This window comes from Hyalella azteca, unplaced genomic scaffold, assembly GCF_000764305.2.
Source record: "Hyalella azteca isolate HAZT.00-mixed unplaced genomic scaffold, Hazt_2.0.2 contig8919, whole genome shotgun sequence".
NCBI classification, from domain to species: Eukaryota; Metazoa; Arthropoda; class Malacostraca; order Amphipoda; family Hyalellidae; genus Hyalella; species Hyalella azteca.
In genome coordinates, this window is record NW_025939002.1 from 5,924 (window position 1) to 26,431 (window position 20,508).

General features: G+C 46.0%; 2 protein-coding genes and 1 long non-coding RNA gene across 3 annotated transcripts; all 3 read right to left on the minus strand.

Annotated features, from left to right (window-relative positions):
- Positions 1-5,188: 5,188 nt before the first annotated feature.
- LOC125178334 (pectinesterase inhibitor 10-like) lies at positions 5,189-5,725 on the minus strand. The gene has a single exon (XM_047881831.1). The coding sequence runs from the start codon at positions 5,723-5,725 to the stop codon at positions 5,189-5,191; it is 537 nt and encodes a 178-aa protein (XP_047737787.1).
- A 101-nt stretch (positions 5,726-5,826) lies between these two features.
- On the minus strand, positions 5,827-15,728 carry LOC125178335 (probable cytochrome P450 49a1). Its single transcript, XM_047881832.1, has 9 exons — positions 15,651-15,728; positions 11,361-11,574; positions 10,976-11,092; positions 10,706-10,782; positions 10,062-10,263; positions 9,552-9,652; positions 9,107-9,210; positions 7,683-7,886; positions 5,827-5,940 (listed from the first exon to the last, which is right to left on the minus strand). The coding sequence occupies exons 2-9, from the start codon at positions 11,564-11,566 to the stop codon at positions 5,827-5,829; spliced, it is 1,125 nt and encodes a 374-aa protein (XP_047737788.1). The 5' UTR covers positions 11,567-11,574; positions 15,651-15,728.
- LOC125178336 lies at positions 10,729-11,377 on the minus strand. Its single transcript, XR_007156863.1, has 3 exons — positions 11,361-11,377; positions 10,976-11,092; positions 10,729-10,782 (listed from the first exon to the last, which is right to left on the minus strand). It is a non-coding gene; the product is annotated as an uncharacterized LOC125178336 (long non-coding RNA).
- Positions 15,729-20,508: the final 4,780 nt, after the last annotated feature.

The following is a 20,508-nucleotide window of genomic DNA, read 5'->3' on the forward strand; positions in this document are numbered from 1 at the left end:
GATCGACTTCGGGAGCTGTCCGACGGGACTGCCTCAGCATACGTTTCACCTCAGTCATGGTGATAGGGTCGTTATAAGTGAGTGCCGTTTGATGAGAAGTCTAGGAGGCAGGCCTCTATTCTGTTACGATGTTGGCGAAAGGCTGGCGTGTGACGATTCGGGATACTTACCGAAGCAAAGTGGTGGGCGAAGAGTTCACCTCACGTACGTGCTTCTGAGATGGGTTCTCCATTGTATACCAGAAGGGGGGAGGGCTACGTGTTGTAGCGCCCAGACATCTTCCCGATTCTGTTCCATACCTTTGATGCGGCGGTGTCCGAATTGATTCCCGATACAAACCGCTGCCAAGAGGTCGAGTGGGCGTCCTTCTTTACCTTCTGCGCCACTGCTCGAGCTCGGCTGTATGCTATTTTATCAGCGACCAGACTGTATTTTTGAAAGCGTCGATGTACTCGTTTTCGTTCCAGATTTGCTAGCGGGCACGCGGGCGTCCACCATGGGCTTGGCCTCTTTCGAGTGCCTTTATATTTAGGTACTGCACATTTAGCTGCGGCGAGGGTTAAGGAGGTGAGTTTGTCGACCGACTAAGCAAGAGGAAGGTAACAGATTTGGTCGTCATCATGAGGGACCTGTGTAAGCTGCCGGGAGATCTCCCAGTCAGCCTTGTCATGCAGATATTTCTGGGTTTAATGCACAGGGAGGCACGGAAGTACATCAATGATGACTGGGAAATGGTCACTGCCATGCAGATCGTCCATCACCCGCCAGCTCAGATCCAGCACGAAATCGGGGGGAGCAGAGGAACAGGTTTAACACCGATGATTCCCCCCGATTGGGTTCATAATCGTGTCTTAGTTCCAGTGTTGAGGAGGCACAGGTCAGCCTCCAACTAAAAACTTGTCAACGATGTCTCCGTAATGGTTGGAGTTTGTATCTCCCAATAATTGGCTTCTGGTGTTAAAGTCCCGATGATCATGTAAGGGGGAAGGAATTGGCGGCTAAGCTGCACGAGATAATAAATAGCAAGGGAGTACCGGTAGGGATATAAATGTTGCAGATTGTGAGCATCCTATGGAGCTGGAGGCGCACCGCGACTGCCTGGAATGGGGTTTAGAGGGCTATACGCTGGAATGCTTGATCGTTACTAATGTAACACATCAGGCCGTCGCCCGGGACGCCCTGATCATCCCGCGAGTGGGCAAGGACTCTGTATCCATTTGGAGGCCGGGGCACGAATTGACCCAACATGCTCTCCTGAAGGCCCACGTAGGCCAGCCTAAGGTCAGAAAGAAGTGACAAAAATTCGCTCAAGTTAGCGCGATATCCGGGCTGTTCCATTGTAGAATTGCCATTTTACAGAAGGGCACTTGGGGTCGTATGTCCATCGGGATGTCTAATGGCTGCGCACGAAGGGGCCTGCTAGAGGGTCGTCCCAAGGGGACAACAGGGAAACTGCTCAGTTTAGGTATTGGTGGTGGTAGGTAGGTGGGTACATTTAATGGCATGGGGTAGTCTGCTAGCACGGATGAGGACGTTGCCTCATGCCGTTTGGCTGCACCTTTGACAGATTTGGATCGGTCTCGCGGGCGTCTAGCAGCGCTAGACGGTGATAGGCGGCGCGCTGGCGTTGTCGATGGTCTAGAGGAAGATGGTGGGGGTGGCGTTCCTGCCAATACGGGGGGGGAAGGAGGAGACTCCAATGACGAGGTGGCCGCGGCACCATCACAACTTCGTTCGGTGGTCCGTCTCGACTCCAGCGTGTGATCAGGAGCATTGTGGTTATGGAGGATGGCTTCGTAGGTGGTGCCTGGTTGTGAGACATGAACACTTGCCTGGCGCTAGGCGTCTCTGTAAATTAGTTTTTGTTTGACTTGGACGGATAAAGTTTCCTGTTCGAGTGTGTGGTAGAAGCAGTTAGGTGAGGATGCCTCATGTGATTCACCAAAATTGGGGCATTTAGCGGAGGCACGGGCAGCTCATGGGCATCTTGGGAGCATCTGGGGCATATAGCAGCGGGGCATGTAGCAGCGGGGCATATAGCAGCGAAATGTTTTGGCTCCATGGTTGAAGCGCTGGCACTTACAGCACCGGCGAGGGCGGAGGAAGTACTCTCTCACGGAGCATTGGTGCCACCCAATCTTCACCTCAGTTGGGAGTATGCATGTTGCGAAGGTCAGTACATATAATGGTAGGTCCACTAGGGCACCATTGATCTTCTTCTTCATTTGGTAGATCGACTTGACGATAAAGTGGATCAGATGCTCTTGTAGGTTTTCGACAGTGTACTCGGGCTCATTGCGGTAGTAGATAGTTCCTCTAGTTTCGTTCAGTGCACCGTATGGTTCAACGGGGATCGAACAAGTTGCAAATGATTTGATATTTTGTATCGCTCTGGGTTTTGCTTTGCACTTCCACCATGAGTGCTCCGTCGCGGGTCTCATGCACATTTTTCGACTCACCACCAAAAGAGTACACTATTTGCCGGTTAGCCAAGACTACATCAATGGCAGCTAGGTTCTCACCCGTCGTCGATGAGGTGCGCAAAAAGTGAGGATAATCTTGGGTGCGGGCTTCTTGAGTTGGCTGCATTTGTTTCCATGTTTCTTGGTGTTTAGATTTTTTGTTTTGCCAGGCTCTGCCAGGCCCAAGGGCCTTGAGGCGCGGAACAAACGGCTCTAGCGTCGAGATCAATGAGGTACCATCGCTCGGCGCCGGGGTCGTAAGAGGTGATCCAGTCGTCAGCGAAGTATCGGCCGAGTGAGGGTTTTTTTTTCAGTGGCAAACGTTTGACTTTAGGTAACCCTTTCAGGGGAGGTCTCCCTCTCTCTATCCAGGCTGCCTCAAGCCGGAAAGGGGAACTCGGGAAATCGGTATCATATTGCAGGATCTCTGCTGTTAGGCGGGCGAACACCGATCAGTAGGAGTAAATACCCCTCCGCCCGACAGCCTGGGCCCAAGGCGGCCCTCAAAAGTTACCCCGAGAATAAGAAGGGCCTTTTAACCCGTAACTACCCGAGCCCGGTTTGTTCTACCCCGATGGGGTCATGGGTAGCCTTCCCCATGTTCCAAGGACACGGCGGGCCACAGCAGCCTAAGCTGCCGCCCCCCACCGTGCCCACGTGCCACCCCGTTAGTCTGAACACGCGGGCTGAGCCAATTTGTCATTATTGAATCTACCAGGGAAACCTAGACAACACAGCCCCAGCCATCATTGGATTTCGCAAGCCCTCTCCCACTTCAAGGACAGGGCGGCATGGGGAGAGACACGGTGCAGTGGTTACGCCACGCACAGTGCAGTGGTTAATCCACACAGACCAGAATTTTTTTTCAGACTTGGTAGTCGAAAATTTCTGGTTAACTGATCAAATTACGATCAGCAGACAATAGAACCGAAAGCATTCGAGGCATTTGACATCTCGATCGAAGAATGAGCAGTAATTCCGTTAGCAAGGCAACAGATTTCTGAGGTAAGGAAAGGATCTTACAGTAACAACACAACTTGCCAACACACAACACTCGGTAGCACACCTAGGCCATGAAATTATAGCGAAGGTAATAATAGAAACAATATTTTGATACGATAAATCGTTTGTACTTAGAAAACGGAAACAGATTACAAAATACCGTCGTTTTACCCGCGTTTATAGTTTGACTAACAATAAATAGTCCACGGTTACAGATTACAAAATACCGTCGTTTTACCCGTGTTTATAGTTTGATTAACATTAAATAGTCCACGGATAAAGATTACAAAATACCGTCGTTTTACCCGCGTTTATAGTTTGATTAACATTAAATAGTTCACGGATACAGNTTACCCGTTTATAGTTTGATTACCATTAAATAGTCCACGGATACAGATTGCAAAATACCGTCGTTTTACCCGTATACCGTCGTTTTACCCGTATACCGTCGTTTTACCCGTATACCGTCGTTTCACCCGTATACCGTCATTTTACCCGTATACCGTCGTTTTTCCCGTATACCGTCGTTTTACCTGTATACCGTCGTTTTACCCGTATAGCGTCATTTACTCGTATACCGTCGTTTTACCCGTATACCGTCATTTTACTCGTTTTACCAGTAACTTCCCGTAACAAGATAAGTCGGTTCATAAACGTTTCTGTGATGAGAATATAACATATTGGTAACAAGAAACGTTCAACGCTGGAAGAGAGCTTAATGTCTAACATAACAAACGCTTATGATGGTTATGCCTACACATCAATTTGTAGTATATATTATATATAGCTAAGCTCCACGAGTCTTCAGTTCAGTTAGTCTCCCAGCGTCGCAATTATACTGGCTTGTGTCTCATTGATTATATCAGGAACTCCAGTGGGTCTTGAGTCCATACATGGATAACTATTAGAAAGAAATATAGATTATAATATAAAACTTATGACCTAAAATAAAAGACGATTGTATATTGCAAATAATATCAACTGATAAGGTGTGCAACAGATAAATTAGCTTATGGATTTCACTATTCGATGGCAGCGAGCAATTCGCACGTTGATAGATTAAACACAAAATAAATTATGTTGGGCATTTGTAGGAGAATTTAAAATACTAATTAATTTAGTTCCGGCGCGCGCAAAGTAGATAAGCTATCTGAAGCGCTAGCAAACCTACTTCTACAGATAGGAAAGACGACGTAAATTTGCCCTAGAGCAGGAACCGCACACGGCAGCTCAGAAAAAGCACTATCAACTGCTTGGGGCACGGCAAGATAATCTCCAGTAAGCCCTACAAGTGAATATTCTAAAATAATTAACTTAATGCACAATGTGACAAAGCCATCTTATAGTCGAATAGCAATCATGGTCAGTTTTCCCCAGTTGCATAATGAGAGAATTCAGTTGTTTGTGGGCTACTCACATTCTCAGGGCATAGAAAAAATATTTTTGAGCTCAAATTAGGTGATGAAATGGTTTGTACTGCGATGAATAACTTAGATTTGCACACTAATATAATACAGGAAGTCTACCTGCTGAGATGAGAATGGCGACTACACACATTTCCAGGAGTCCCCGACTCTCCGGCTCTTCACCTCACAACCAATGCCAGTGGTCCAAGATAATATCAACAACTTGCAATATTAATATCTGAGTACTAATTTTTGACCCACCCAATAAATTATTTATGTAATTAAATGGATCGCCTCCTACTGAGTATAACAGGATTATTACCCTCCGCTCCTGTAACGCAGGTAAGCAGCGCATTGCAGGAACTGATGATGCTGAGAGACGAAGGCACTTGTGGTTTGTCCGTAGCATGACGCGCTGGTGACAGCATAATACTTGGACGCGCTGGTGACAGCATGATACTTGGACGCGCTGGTGACAGCATTTGGAGGCGCTGGTGACAGCACAATACTCGGGCGCGCTGGTGACAGCATGATACTTGGACGCGCTGGTGACAGCATGATACTTGGACGCGCTGGTGACAGCATAATACTTGGACGCGCTGGTGACAGCATAATACTTGGAGGCGCTGGTGACAGCACAATACTCGGGCGCGCTGGTGACAGCATGATACTTGGACGCGCTGGTGACAGCACAATACTTGGACGCGCTGGTGACAGCATAATACTTGGACGCGCTGGTGACGACAGCACGATACAGGGAGGCGCTGGTGACAGCACGATACTTGGACGCGCTGGTGACAGCACAATACTTGGACGCGCTGGTGACAGCACAATACTCGGGCGCGCTGGTGACATCACGATACGGGGAGGCGCAGGTGACAGCTTGCCACGATCAGGGCCCGCATGTACCAACACGAAACTTAAGTCAAGATTGGCGAGTTATCCGTAAGCGCAGATCAGTTCCTCGGGTGGAACTTGAAGGCGAGCTGCGTGGCGGGCTTGAGGACAAGCTGCGTCTTCACCTTCATCTCCTCATCAGACTCGAACGTCACCGTGTATTTCTGCAGCATCTGAAACGCAGGATTAGGTACAATATGAATATTGAAGCAAAATATCTCATACATTTTCGTAAGCCTTCGTAAAACTAATTGGTGTATTTTTGGATTTTGGATCTAAACATTGATTTTAGTCAAAAATAAAGGTTAATTGGTTTGTTGAGTAACGTCACATATTTTTTAAGTAAATTCAAGATTTTGAACTCTGCCAAGACGAAGAATACCTGCGAACGTATTTGATCGGTTTATATCGGCAGATTCAACTGGTGCACCTTGGAGAAGTACACAGGTGTGAGCAAAACATTCGAGGAAACCAATGTACTTCTAGAGGGACGTTACTCCAATGGACGAGCGCCTAGGTAAGCGAGGAAACTACAGACGCTTCTTAATTTATTGCGCACTCGGTTGCTATGTAACAGATCGGAGAATCGAAGCAAGATTATTTTGAATGCAGAGATTAGGGACTATTTTAAGAGAACACGGGGCATCAGGCAGTATGTTGTCCAGTAGAAGCCCGTCGAAAAGGCTGGCAAGAAAGGCAGTGCCAAGATATCAACTTGCCGAGGCGTCCGTAAGCTTTCATATAATATCTAATGAGCAGGATCGGGATATGTGCAGAGGTGGGCGGTGGGCAGTAGCGCGCTACATGTAGCGGTAGCGGTAGCGGCGCTACATTTAAGCAATTGTAGCGGTAGGGTAGGGCCCGCTACATATTTAAGTAGCGATACGAGGTTTTGCCGATACAGCGCTACCGCTACATTTATAGATAAAGCCTTTAGATTTTATTTAATAGTATAAATATTATTTAAAAATCAGCATGATACATACATAATATAAATTACAAAATAAAACTGTACGAAATATTTCGGTGTAGTGTTGTCAACCTCAGCCTGTTACTAGTGTCAACATGTTAGTTGTTACCAGAGGTGGGCAGTGGCGCGCTACATAAGCAGCGGCCTCTGCTAGCGGCCGCTACATTTTCAGTAGCGGTAGCGGTAGCGGCGCTACACTTGAGCAATTGTAGCGGTAGCGGTAGCGGTAGCGCCTGTTACATTTAGAGCATGTAGCGGTAGCGGTAGCGGCCACTGCATTTCAAAGTAGCGCTACCCAGCTCTGGATATGTGAGAACACCAAGGGAGCTCGGGGGTAAAGTACAGTACGTTTTTGAGCAAAATGATAAGTGAAGTGACGGAGCGCAGCCAAAGCATGATACAAGACGCGGTGCTGAGGAGAAGAGCGTCAGTAACAGTAAACTCCCACCATTAGTACGCGATGCACAAAATAGCAAGAAGGCAAAGTGATCCAGTTAAGAGGGAATCCAGTTAAGAGGGCCGACGCTCAAACACCCGCATTCCAATCTAAAGAAGAACGATACTGATTGAATACATTAGGGAAATAACGCCAAGAAGATAACTAAGGCACCACCGAGGCACCACTAGAAGTGAGACAAGAACAAGACGAAGAAATGGAACGACTCCCAAGATGGCAAGGACACGCGCAGGTTGCTGGCCACCAGGGCTCAGGGAGAGTAACGAGGGACAGGCGCTGTGAATCTTGATTAAACAGGAATAATTTACACGACATAAACCAGCGCCATAAAGTTACTTACAAAAAAATTGAAAACTCTCGTCGTCTCCTGCTATTCCTTACTATATATAAGTACGTGGATTTATTGAACTCTAACAAGTAAGCTAGAGAAGATCCTTTAGTGCTCCTGCCAACAACAGCTCCACCACAACAGTGGATCTCAGTCTCACCCTGATGATGATGGTGTACATCTCCTGCTCGGCCAGACGCTTGCCGATGCATATCCTGGTGCCGTGGGAGAAGGGCAGCGACGCGAAGGGATGGATGGCGCCGTAGGGGCGGTCGCGCTGCCACCGCTGCGGCAGGAATTCCAAGGGCTGCGGAAAGTATTCCTCCATGCGGGATGTCACGCCGTTGAAACTCATGGCCAGCGTCTGCAATACAAGTACAGTTTGTATTGCAAGACTGATGGCGCTTAATTACGACTGATGTTATAAATACACAAAAATATTAGGTAGATTATCATCTAGAACATGAACTTTAAGGTTGTTTGTGGATGAACTTCTTACGGTGACAGTGATGCACAATTGTGCTCCAATAATATTCAGTATATAAAACGCAGAATAAGTTTGAATTGTGATTCCATCAAGTAAGATCGAAGACGGATAGCGCACGCGCCTGGATATGGACCAGCCACTAGGCAGGGGTAGAGGCACCTTATGCTGATTTATTGCGGTTAAAGGATAAATAAAGAGGAGACAACAAAAACTCGTTGAAATACTCTAGGAATAAAATAATTAAAGATATGAATGACTACAACATTCAAACTATTTAATATAAATATACAAAATTAAATACAAATATAACTGACTACGTCCTTTCAAAAAGCGCTTTACACAAGTTTAAAGCGCTGCCTGCTTCAACCTGGGTTTTTGTCACATAAAAGCTAAATCAGACGATAATAAATCATAGGCTGAGAGGAGTGACTTTAGGTTCAATTCTGATATTTCAACTTCAAATGCCAAAATGAAAACCACATTTAAATGGAAAATAAATGATTACAGACAGGAAGTAGTTTTTTTAAACTTTTGATGCACGCGGTTAACGTGCCAGTTTATGCAGAATAATTCTAGACATGACATGCGGGAAGCTCGCCCAGCATTTGTTCTGTGTAGAGTAGAACGCTTCATGTCATGGGGACCTTGTAGCCCGACACTCACCCCGGCGGGGACCTTGTAGCCCGACACTCACCCCGGCGGGGACCTTGTAGCCCGACACTCACCCCGGCGGGGACCTTTTAGCCCGACACTCACCNGGCAGTAAGTCCCAAGCCCCACCGTGTCTACGCCCCTGAGGACAATACGAGGCTGGCCCTATATAGCAGTAAGTCCCAAGCCCCACCGTGTCTACGCCCATGAGGACAATATGAGGCTGGCCTCATATGGCAGTATGTCTCGGTCCCCACCGTGTCTACGCCCCTGAGGACAATTTGAGGCTGGCCCCATGCAGAATGTCTCGGTCCCCACCGTGTCTACGCCCCTAAAGACAATATGAGGCTGGCCTCATATGGCAGTATGTCCCGGTCCCCATCGTGTCTACGCCTCTGAGGACAATATGAGGCTGGCCTCATGTGGCAGTATGTCTCGGTCCCCACCGTGTCTACGCCGGCGAAGAGCATGTCGATGATCATGGTGGCGACGTCGCTGCGGCTGAGACCCTCCGTGTTTAGTAAGGTTTCCATGATGGATATGTAGAGGTCTTATATTGAATGCTATTTTATCGTTAGGTATAGGCTTTTAGTTAATCAATGTGTTGTCAAGTTAGAATAAGTGTTAGGAGGTTTGAATTGTAGAATTGTAAGAATATTTTAGAGAGTACTGAAACTGTGCTGGCAAATTGCGGATAGAAAAAGGCAGCAGTTGGAACGCGGTCGTGCACGCAGCTTCTGGTGGTGTGTAAAGCTTGTCTCTCGGAGCGAAGCTACTAGATGTCTATTTGCCGTGTTACAGTCTTTAGTGTGAAGGAAACTTTTAATGTAAATGTAACGTTTTGTGCAATAAAGTATTTTACTGGGACCGTTATTTAAATGAACATTGAACCTGCCACTATACGCACGACAGTGAGCTGGCGGTTGGGATCCCCCAGGGCCTTGGCCTCCTCCAGGCGGGCCTGCGCCTCCCGTATCGCCCCAGCTGTGAGTCTGAGGACATTCGTGAGGTCGCAAACATAGCATCATTGTCAGCCACAAAGAAATTCCTTAAAACCCTTTGTTCTATCCTGATTCTTCAAGACAATATTAGTACTAACGCCGAACTGTTTTAATCATTCTACAGGGTGTATATAATGTCTTGATACATAGGATAGTTGAATATTTTTGGTATATAATTAAAATAACTTTAATTTTCATTATTCATTTTATTCAAATAACAACTTCAACATGAGCGCCATCATTCTTTTTTTAACGCCATAATTGATCTGTGGATGCAAAAAGTATATATTAATATTTTTGAATACTATTTTGAAAAATATTTAACTTTATCATAATATAAGAACAAATCAGCTGCACACATCAGACGCACATACCAGCTGGACACTCCAGGTGCACTCACTCGAGGGCGGCGGCGTGCGACGTCTCGAGTTTTGTGTACGATGGTGTGCGGAAATACTTCCAGAAAGGGAAGTTCATTTCAGTTCCATTGAAACCGGAGAAGATGCCGTTGATGTGGCGGATGAGCTGCGCGGGCAGCGCGTCTGGGCTGATGTTCGGCTCCAGGCAGCCCAGTTCGCGGTTCAGCGCCACCAGCCCGATGCCTGCACACACATCAATAATTACTGAATAGATATATAAGTAAATGAATAACTAATCAGATGAAAAACTGGGACAGCAGTAAACCTACGGTTAATATTTGGCCTAACGCAACATCGGACAGCGCAGCGGTGCCACACGCGACGCAACATCGGATGGCCTATATCGCAACACCGCCACGAAAGAAACGTAATTCACGACAAATAAAATTCCTATGGTATATATATAAGGTGAAGAGAAGTAAATCTTCATTATTGCACTTCTAAACTTAATGTTGCGAAGTCAAAGTTTGGGAGATGAACAAGACAAATGTCCAATAAGCAGAGCTTGTGCTTGATTAGAGCTCATGGACCGTGACAGCGATCCCAGGAGACTGAGAAAACAATGCACGGGCAACGGCACCCTGACCACACGCCTCCCAAACTGAAGGCAGTGAGCCGTACTCACATTCCAGGGCCCACTTGTAAATCTCCTGCATGAAGTCTGAAGGCACTTGGCCAGTCTCGGCCTGCAGCAGGTCAATCCTGTAAGGATAATGTAGCATCAGCGCTAATGAACGTTGTCAATGACAAGCATTAGCTGTAAACATGTGATACAAGCCTAGCTTGCAACCTCCTGCGTGGTAAACTGACAATTACCACACATCACCTGTTCCCCCCCCCTCAGTATCTGCTCTCTCCAACCAACACTAGCGTCCCACCATCACCTGTCCCCCACCTGTCCAAGAACTTGTTGGTGGCGCCGTCCACAGCAGGCAGGTACATGGCGACGTTTTTGGGGCGCAGCAGCGGCACCTGCACGCGGCTACGGAGCCGCCACCACTCGTCGCCGTTCCTGAGAGATTGTTGGCAAGAAATTAGAGCAATCTTGACATAAGATAATGTTTAGATTATACATGACAGCTTATTTACTACAGAGAAATATGTATATATCTCGATATGCATAACTAAAAATTAATTTCATCATTTGTTGAATATTTGTTATTCTTTCTAATTCAGAGGACAACAGTCGTGATTCCATCCTCCTCTAATCGCTCCTAGTCCTGCAGTAAAACAATTTAACATATCTTTTAATAGATCCCAGATTAGTAAGACATCCTCACTCAGATAGGAGGCCGGTATTTTTGTTGAAGTAGTTGTCTTTGGCACGGAGGCGGACGCTCTTGAGGCAGGCAAAGCCTATGCGGATCGGGTTCTCCAAAGTACTCTTAAGGAAGACCTCAATGTCATCAGGGTTCGTGGTGCACACCATGGGGGGCATGCCAATGATCTGTAGCTTCACAATGCCATATTTTTGCACGAGAGCCATCCTAAGCCCTGTGGCAGAGCACGTGGCACGTTAAGGAATAGTTTTTCAATATAATGAATGTGATGAATAACATTGGAGTGCATGGGTGATGAGACAAGAAGGTGCAGGAGATCTCACTGAGTCAAAGCATTCAGCTGAGTTATTGGCTGCTCAGTTGACATGAAGCGTGGTGTTACCGTGGCAGAAAGATATATAAGTTTAAAGTGATGCCTGTTTGCTATAATCAAGTCATAGTGATGTTAAAGTTCTATTTTAACATTGTTTTAGATAATTCCAATGTCATATAATCATTATTATGGGTAAGATATAGAAGTGTCGTTTGTAATTGGCAATAAAATAAAGGGATTGCCATTTGTACATTCTTGCACAATTATTAGTGTACCTACTATTCGTTGCGTTTATAAACGACCTGCCAGAAAGTGCGTCTAGCGCGTGCTTGATGTATGCGAACGATACAAAAATTTATAATACAGTGAAGAATACGTCGCAAAAAGTACAGTTGCAAGGTGATCTTGACAGGCTGGTTGACTGGGCTGATAAGTGGCAGCTGCGTTTTAACGCTGACAAATGTAAAGTAATCCACCTTGGCAAGAATAATGAACAACAAGATTACAGTATGAGAAGACACGGTTGCAACGACAGAGTGATGATGTCGAAGTCGACAATGGAAAAAGATTTAGGAGTTAATATTGACAATGAGTTGAAACTTTCTAAGCATATTGAAGGTCAAGTTAATAAAGCCAATGGACTGATCTTGACGCTCTTGACTTGGGCTGATCTGACGCTCTTTCGAGTTCCTAGATGCAGAAGCGATGAAGCAGCTGTTTGTTGCTGTCGTACACCCGAACCTAGGGTTTGGAAACGTCGTGTGGTCACCGAAACTTAAAAAGGACAAAAATTTAGTCGAGAGTGTTCAAAGACGTACAACAAGGAAAATTCCGGGATTGAAAGGCCCGAAGACCTTTGAGGAAAGATGAAGCTTTCATGAAAGACTATGAAGCTTCCAAGCCTCACTTATTAACGTCTGCGTGGTGACCTCATTGAAGTATACAAGTATACTCATGTTTTATACAAGGACCCAGAAGGATTACTATAATTTGAAACAAGAACCAACACCAGGGGACACGGCTATAAAGTAAAAAAGGCGTTGTAACACATCCATGCGACAACATTTCACCGATATGTGGAACAGCCTCCCTGATAGCATCGTGGAACAGCCATCGTTCAAGAACAGACTAGACGAAGCTATGCAGGAGCGTATGTTCAGTCTTGAAATGCCTAGCACCTTACGGACTAGGCAGTAAGTCCAGCAGCTATCTCTATCAATCGTCAGTTATGGAAAGATCGGGTTCCGAAGGCTAGATCCCTTGTGAATCAAGTCACGAAAAATAAAATAATCAGCAAAAGGCCATAGGCCTATTTCTTCAGTGCCGACACTTCTATTCTACTTCATTATAGCCCTAACCAAAATTCACTAGAGTACGTATGTACCATAATAAGAGTAAATCAATGGGCAATCCTATGAAGTTCTGTGTCATGCATCGTAATCACTAACGTACCTAATCATTCAGTAGACAGTGATCAATCCAAAACTGCAGCCAAGTCACAAGCATGACACATGACAACATGCCATGTAGCCAACAATATAAATAAAAAATATAACTCAGTACTCACTGCAGTGAGTGACAGAGAGCACATTTTCTCATCGGCGAAAACGTGAAGTCACGGACGGGCAGACGGACCTGGCGAGCACCATAGTGCATTTTTTCCATAAATAAGAAAATGCACTAAAAAGTCTACAGTTGGCAAAGGGGTACGCAGCCGTGCACCACTAAATTTGTGCACCAATCAGCCTTGAAAGGAACGCCTAGCTTATTTCCGGATGACCACCAATCAGCCGCGGATTAAGCCATCCGTCGGTAACCAGCCCGTGACATCATCTTGCTTTAAATATTAGGAGCTTTACGCCACCATATTCTGAAGCGAATAACCCAGAGAGTAATGGTTGTCCACCACTGAACCTTGCATTGAATCATCCCTTCATACCCCAACTTTAGCTAGAACTGTAACTTGCGGACAACGGACTGCGACCAACCAGCCCAGGTCGCCAGTGGAACTGCATGCATCCTGCCGTGCACCACCAGACCGTCACTTTTAGCTCAACACCGGGGTTAGGTTTCAGAAAGCATAGGTCTGTTCCAAACTCTATCGTCCGCCGGCGAGTGACTTCCGCAGCTTCGCTAAATAACGTAACCTTTAGCTCACAGCATGTGGGGTTAGGTTCCAGATAGCATAGTTCTGTTCCAAAATTTATCGTCGTACGACGCGTGGCCGTCCGACCGTGGGCTGATTCGACACACGGGACAGATACGGACGGCTCCGGCGCGCTCCGTCCGGGTGGTGTAAAATTTTTTCGCGTGTTGGCAGACGACGCTGGGCCATACGGCGCCAGGCTTATTTTCCTGTGGGCTGATTGATCTAATTCAATGGATGTGATTTGTCTGGTGGCGTGCCTCTGATAATGTTACAGTCAAGAAGTGTTGTAGGCTACGTTCTTCAGGGAAGGGATCATGATAGTCCATTCGAAGCACGGCAGTGGTGGTCTCCGACAGGCGTCCCTATCATATCTCGCTACCTTGAACTAATTTTATGTTCACCATAGTAATATTAACACTTACCATATTAGGTTTATCATATTAAATAATTATAATACCATCGCAAGAATAGTTTCGAGAAAGCTCAGTTCAGTCGATGGCAACATCTCACTTCCGCCACTCTTTGCTCCTTTCATAGCATCCTAAAACTGAAGCGTCATAACTCCTATTTGCCTCCTGACATCGAGCGGACAACATCTCGCGTAAGCTCTCTAACTTAGAAACTCTGCCCTAAGAATAGCTCTTATTCAGTGTGTTAAGTGTAAGAGTAGTCATGTCAGAGACATTGCAAGTTTTGAGTAATCAAATTTTCATTATAACGTGGAAGCTCACGTGACTTACATACACGCTCATACACTTGTGAAATGGTGTCGTAAATAGTGTATTAACATTGCACTATTTCGCAGTGTCCTAACATCGGCTAACATTCGGCCCCTGCAACGTGCAAACTCCCATCTCTGTCGGCATCTCTGTCAGCATCTTTGTCAGCATCTCTGTCGGCATCTCTGTCAGCATCTCTGTCAGCAATCTCTGGCAGCGTATTATTGCCGGGTCTATCCGCGTCTCTGTCAGCTTCTCAGCCAGTATCTCTGCCAGCGGACCGACGCCATCTTCCTCTGCGCGCCGACGCTTCTCCACGTGCATTTGGTGAATTTTCTCCACGTGTATTCAGTGAATTTTTCTCACGTGCATTCAGTGAATTTTCCCCACATGCATTCAGTGACTTTTTCCCATGTGCATTCAGTGACTTTCCCCACGTGCATTTAGTGAATTTTCCCCACGGGCATATAGTATCACGAAAGCGTGCTTACGGTGTTATCTCCACATATCAACGTGTGAACATCTTTACGTGTCCACATCGGGACGCCTGTCGGAGACCACCACTGCCGTGCTTCGAATGGACTATCATGATCCCTTCCCTAAAGAACGAAGCCTACAAAACTTCTTGACTGTAACATTATTAGCCGCACGCCACCAGACAAATCACATCCATTGAATTAGACAAATCATCCCACAGGAAAATAGCCTGACGTCGTATGGCCCAGCGTCGCCTGCCAATACGCAAACAAATTTTACACCACCCGGACGGAGCGCGCCGGAGCCGTCCGTATCTGTGCCGTGTGTCGCATCAGCCTACGGTCGAACGGCCACGCGTCGTACGACGATGAATTTTGGAACAGAACTATGCAATCTGGAACCTAACCCCAGTTGCTAACGCGAATGAAGGTCTTTAACCAACAAGCAGTTTTAAATAACAACAAAATAGCAAGATCAATATGAAATCAAGTATGAAAAACGTAATGAAAGGTAATCAACTAGGTAATACATTAACGCGAGTTCCAGCCATTTATGGAAATGTTGGGACATTAATGATGTCCCAACATTGTCCCATTAGCACAGTACAAAGAAATTACTTTAAGAAAACCTACCCTTATGAGTGAGAAATGAGAGAGTGTTCCCTATGAGGGGAAGTGGTGACGGGCCAGGAATTTCACAATATTCTTTCAGACTTTCTTTCTTCTCAGGTGAAGTCTTGGCAGTGACAGCGGCAGTAGTAGCTTCTGAGCTTGTCCCCAGGGAGCGGCAGCTATATCTTGCAGCATTGGCAGCCATAGCAGTCAGTCGTAGCATGGGGTTAAACATGATGGTTTTGGAGGAGAAGCAAGTAATTGCACCAACAAAGTCGTTTCTCACATTTGTGATGATATAAATGGCTTGACTGAGTCTGATGGAAGCCATTGTAAATGGACAGGTTGGTGATGGAGTTATAACACAAAACCGTCACATGTTAAACAATGGAAATTTTTGTTTAGAACCTAAATCATCAATAATTTCTGGAACATAAAAAAATATATCACATCAGCATAAGACTGCCGCTCAATATATTTAAATATAAAAAATGGAAAAATCACGATTTTTCATAGTTTGATTTAATCATTGCCAACCCTGGGTGATTGGCTTGGTGGTTCTAAAATAAGTAACAGAAGATTTTGCTTGGTCTTCAAGAGCCCTAATCAGTTCCCATCAGCATCTGAGCCAACTGACTCCTGCAGACAGATACTGAGATTAGTGAGATAGTGGCAATCGAGAACATGTTTCTTTTTTTCTAAAGTCAACATACAATTTCTGAACGCAAATTAAGCATATGCATTGCTTCACAATTTTATGAACGCCGATGGTAAACAGTTGAACTATTACTCAGTTTACGAATATATTTTCATAAAAAAATAGATTTTACACATCACTGGCTCCAAGCCTCCAACGTTAGTAGGTTCTGCTCTGTGAAGACGACAATGCAAGTTTGGGACTGGCTGTGCATGCATCCACAATCATACGTGGCGCCAGTTCAAAACGTACAACTGCAGTACTGCCAACTTAAGTGCCAACTGGCAAGTTGGCAACAATACGGCACAAGCTGAATCGCTGATACGGGAACGCAGCCGTGCACGGGACTCCTGTCGGAGACCACCACTGCCGCGTTTCGAATGGTGGACCGTAGCCTATAACACTTTTTGACTGTAACAATATCAGCCGTGCGCTACCAGACAGATCACATCCATTAAATTAGATCAATCAGCCCACAGGAAAGTAGCCTAACATAGAATGGCCCAGCATCGTCCGCCAATACGCGAAAAAAAATTACACCACCCGGACGGAGCGCACCGGAGCCGTCCGTATCTGTCCCGTGTGTCGACTCAGCCTACGGCTGAACGGCCAAGCGTCGTAGGACGATAAATTTTGGAACAGAACTATGCTATCTGTGACGTCGTTCGTCACTCGTCAGATTAAACGCACTAAGTTTTCTTATCCTCATCTATTCTTTCTTCAAATCTTCACTCATCCCTGCGTTCACTCCACAAGTGCGTGGAAAATATCGCAAAGATCAACGAAATTATAACCATGTGAACGCAGCGAGCCCTCAGGAGGTTCCCGCGTAAATGCCGCGTTCCTCACAGCGTCACAGGGCTCCCAGCGCTGGGTTTTTCCACCCAGATCTGGGTTTTTTGGCCGTCACCTGGGTGTCTGGGTGGATTTTTCTTTTAAATGGCAAAATCTGGGTTTTTTCGTTAAGGAAGTTAATTTTAGCCAATAATGTAATTGAAATATTTTCAATACCTTAAATTTGATTATGCAGTCAATACATAATGAATGGCGCAACGCTCTAACCGTCAGACTGTATATTTTCCTTAGCTGAGATGGTACTGGTATTGTATGCGTTCATTACCCGTATTGAACGCGTTCATTACCACTCAAAGCAACGGTTCCCAACTTCTCGGCGCACACTGCACAGTACCGCGCTCGCTATTGACAAGTGACAAGTTATAGTAGTATAGTATAGTATAGTATCTTCGGCATTAAATAAATAGGCCTGGATAGGCCTGTCGCCGATTCTTGTACTTTTCTTGACTAGACTGGCCTTACGGACGGAAGATATCAGTTGTTCCGTAGGGTACGAGGCATTTTAAGACTGAACATATGCTCATGCATGGCCTTGTCTAGTCTGTTCTTGAACGCGTTCATACTCGGAGCGTCAACAATATCTTCAGGGAGGCTGTTCCACATGTCAGTGACTCGAAGCGAGAAGAAATGTTGTCGCGTGGATAAGTTGAACCGCNNNGAGTGGTTAGTGTCCCCAGATGAGTGGTTAGTGTCCCCAGGTGAGAGGTTAGTGTCCCCAGGTGAGTGGTTAGTGTCCCCAGGTGAGAGGTTAGTGTCCCCAGGTGAGAGGTTAGTGTTCCCAGGTGAGAGGTTAGTGTCCCCAAGTGAGAGGTTAGTGTCCCAGGTGAGAGGTTAGTGTCCACAGGTGAGAGATGCCCTGGGTTAGCGCCACTCTCTGCTCAGGAGTGAGACTCTCTGCCCTGTGTGGGACTCTCTGCTTTGGAGTGGGACTCTCTGCCCTGGAGTGGGACTCTCTGCCCTGTGTGGGACTCTCTGCTCTGGTGGAGTGAGACTCTCTGCCCTATGTGGGACTCTCTGCTCTGGAGTGGGACTCTCTGCCCTGGAGTGTGACTCTGCCATGGAGTGGGACTCTACCCTGAAGTGGGACTGTCTGCCCTGGAGTGGGACTCTCTGCCCTGGAGTGGGACTCTCTGCCCTGGAGTGGGACTCTCTGCCCTGGAGTGGGACTCTCTGCCCTGGAGTGGGACTCTCTGCCCTGGAGTGGTCTCCACTTTGGCGGCCCCATTCTGCAGTCATTCAGCCGTCGGGAAACATTGGACAACTCTTTAGGACACCCAATTCCCTAGCTGAGAAGCAAATTCCTTAAACTGTCCTGCCATTTGGCGCATTGAACTAGTCTTCAGAGGCTCCCATAAACTTTAATTTAAAAAAAGTTTCAACGCGTGCAGGCAAGTTGGTGTGAAATATTTTCATGCGTTAAGCGGAAGAATTAATTTAAGGTTCGATGAAGCAATGTCATGGTGGGAGCGCAGCCGTGCACCACCAATTTTGTGCACCAATAAGCCCTGAATCGAACGCCTTGGATTTCTCCGGACATCCACCAATCAGCCGTGAACCACTCGACTTTATCCTCCTCCGGTCTCGCATAAAACCTGCCGTGCACCACCAGGCCGCTGATCGAATATGACTTTCGGGAATCGTTAAATTACGTAAATTTACATTCACGGCATCTGAGATTAGGTTTCAAATAGCATAGTTCTGTTCCGAAATTCATCGTCCTTCGACAAGTGGCCGTTCGACCGAGGGCCGGTTCGACACACAGCCTAGATACGGACGGCTTGAAGTGTTGAAGGCTACGTTCCGGAAGGCGGGAATCATGATGGTCCATTATATCCAGGGCAGGGGTCGCCTGCCGAAGACCACCACTGCCCTGGATGCAATGGACCATCATGATTCTTGCCTTCCGGGACGTAGCCTTCAACACTTCAAGCCGTCCGTATCTAGGCCGTGGGTCGAACCAGCCCTCGGTCGAACGGCCACTTGGCGAATGACGATAAATTTTGAAACAGAACTATGCTATATGAAACCTTACCTCAGATGCGGTGTGCGGTGAACGTAAAATTGCGTAATTTTAACGATGCCCGGAAGTCAGATTCGATCCGCGGCCTGGTGGTGCACGGCAGGTGGTGGTCAAGGCCGGAGGAGGACAAAGCAGAGTGGTGCACGGCTGATTGGGGGATATCCGGAGAGATCCAAAGCGTTCCATTCGGGGCTTATTGGTGCACAAAATTGGTGGTGCACGGCTGCGCTCCCCAGGGCAGTGATGGTATTTGACAGGCGACCCGTCATGGTCAGGGGATGCTGAGGTCAGTATTGCGGGTATGTTGCCAAAAAGGCTGACAAAGTTCATGAAATAATGTCGCTGTCCTATGTGCCTTTAGGGTCATGACGTTAAAAAAATAATCCATGCCTTAAAGGAATATTGCTACCATCAAGTGTTTCTGAGAAGAAAATGTTATTGGAAAGGCAAATTAGAGTTTGCAAAACAATGTCACTGTCAGATGCATCTAAATAGGGTATATAAACATTGAAATCTTGAAATTTCTAGAAAAACAATATGATTTTTTTTTTTGTGACAGGCATGTAATAGAACTGTCTGATTAGAGTTTGCGAAACCATGTCACTGTTGTGTAACAGTGACATGGTTTGGGTATAACTATATGGGTTAAATCACAGGTTGAAAATTGAGGACGTTCAGGCTTTTCTGGGATGATTATGTTGCCGAAAATGCCGACCATAAATGCTGACAATCTCACTTTCGGGTGTAACTGCTCAGTTTATTTCACAAGGAATTCGAAAATTTGAAGAAAAACAAAATTTGGCCGTCAGGTGTTTTATATAGGGATGTTTTTCCGAAAGTGCTCGTCAAAGTTCATGCAAAGATGTCACTGTCGTGGTTACTAAATGCGGTACTTACGTAACGAAGAAAGAAATTATTAGCTCATAAAAACATTGAGAAGATCGTGGTGTTTCCGAGCAAAATGCGTTGCCGGTACGTTTATGGGTAGAGTTCTTTTAACAAAGGTCCTTTTAGATGCAATAATATCGAGTGTGCTAATTAGACGATTTATTTTATCAATGCAATCATATTAGAAAATTACGTATAGGTGAGATAACATACTACCGAAGCTTTATTATTCTAAAAACGAACTAAATCCGATCTCATAGTCATAGAAGATGCTCATGTCAAGTACATTTGAATGGCAAGGAGAAACGAGGTCGTAAGGGACTGGCGATAAATACTTTGAAAAGTTTAAATGCCCTGCGCAGTTTCCACCAGTGAGGAAATGATCGTTTACCAAGATATTACCACGAATGCTGTGTTTA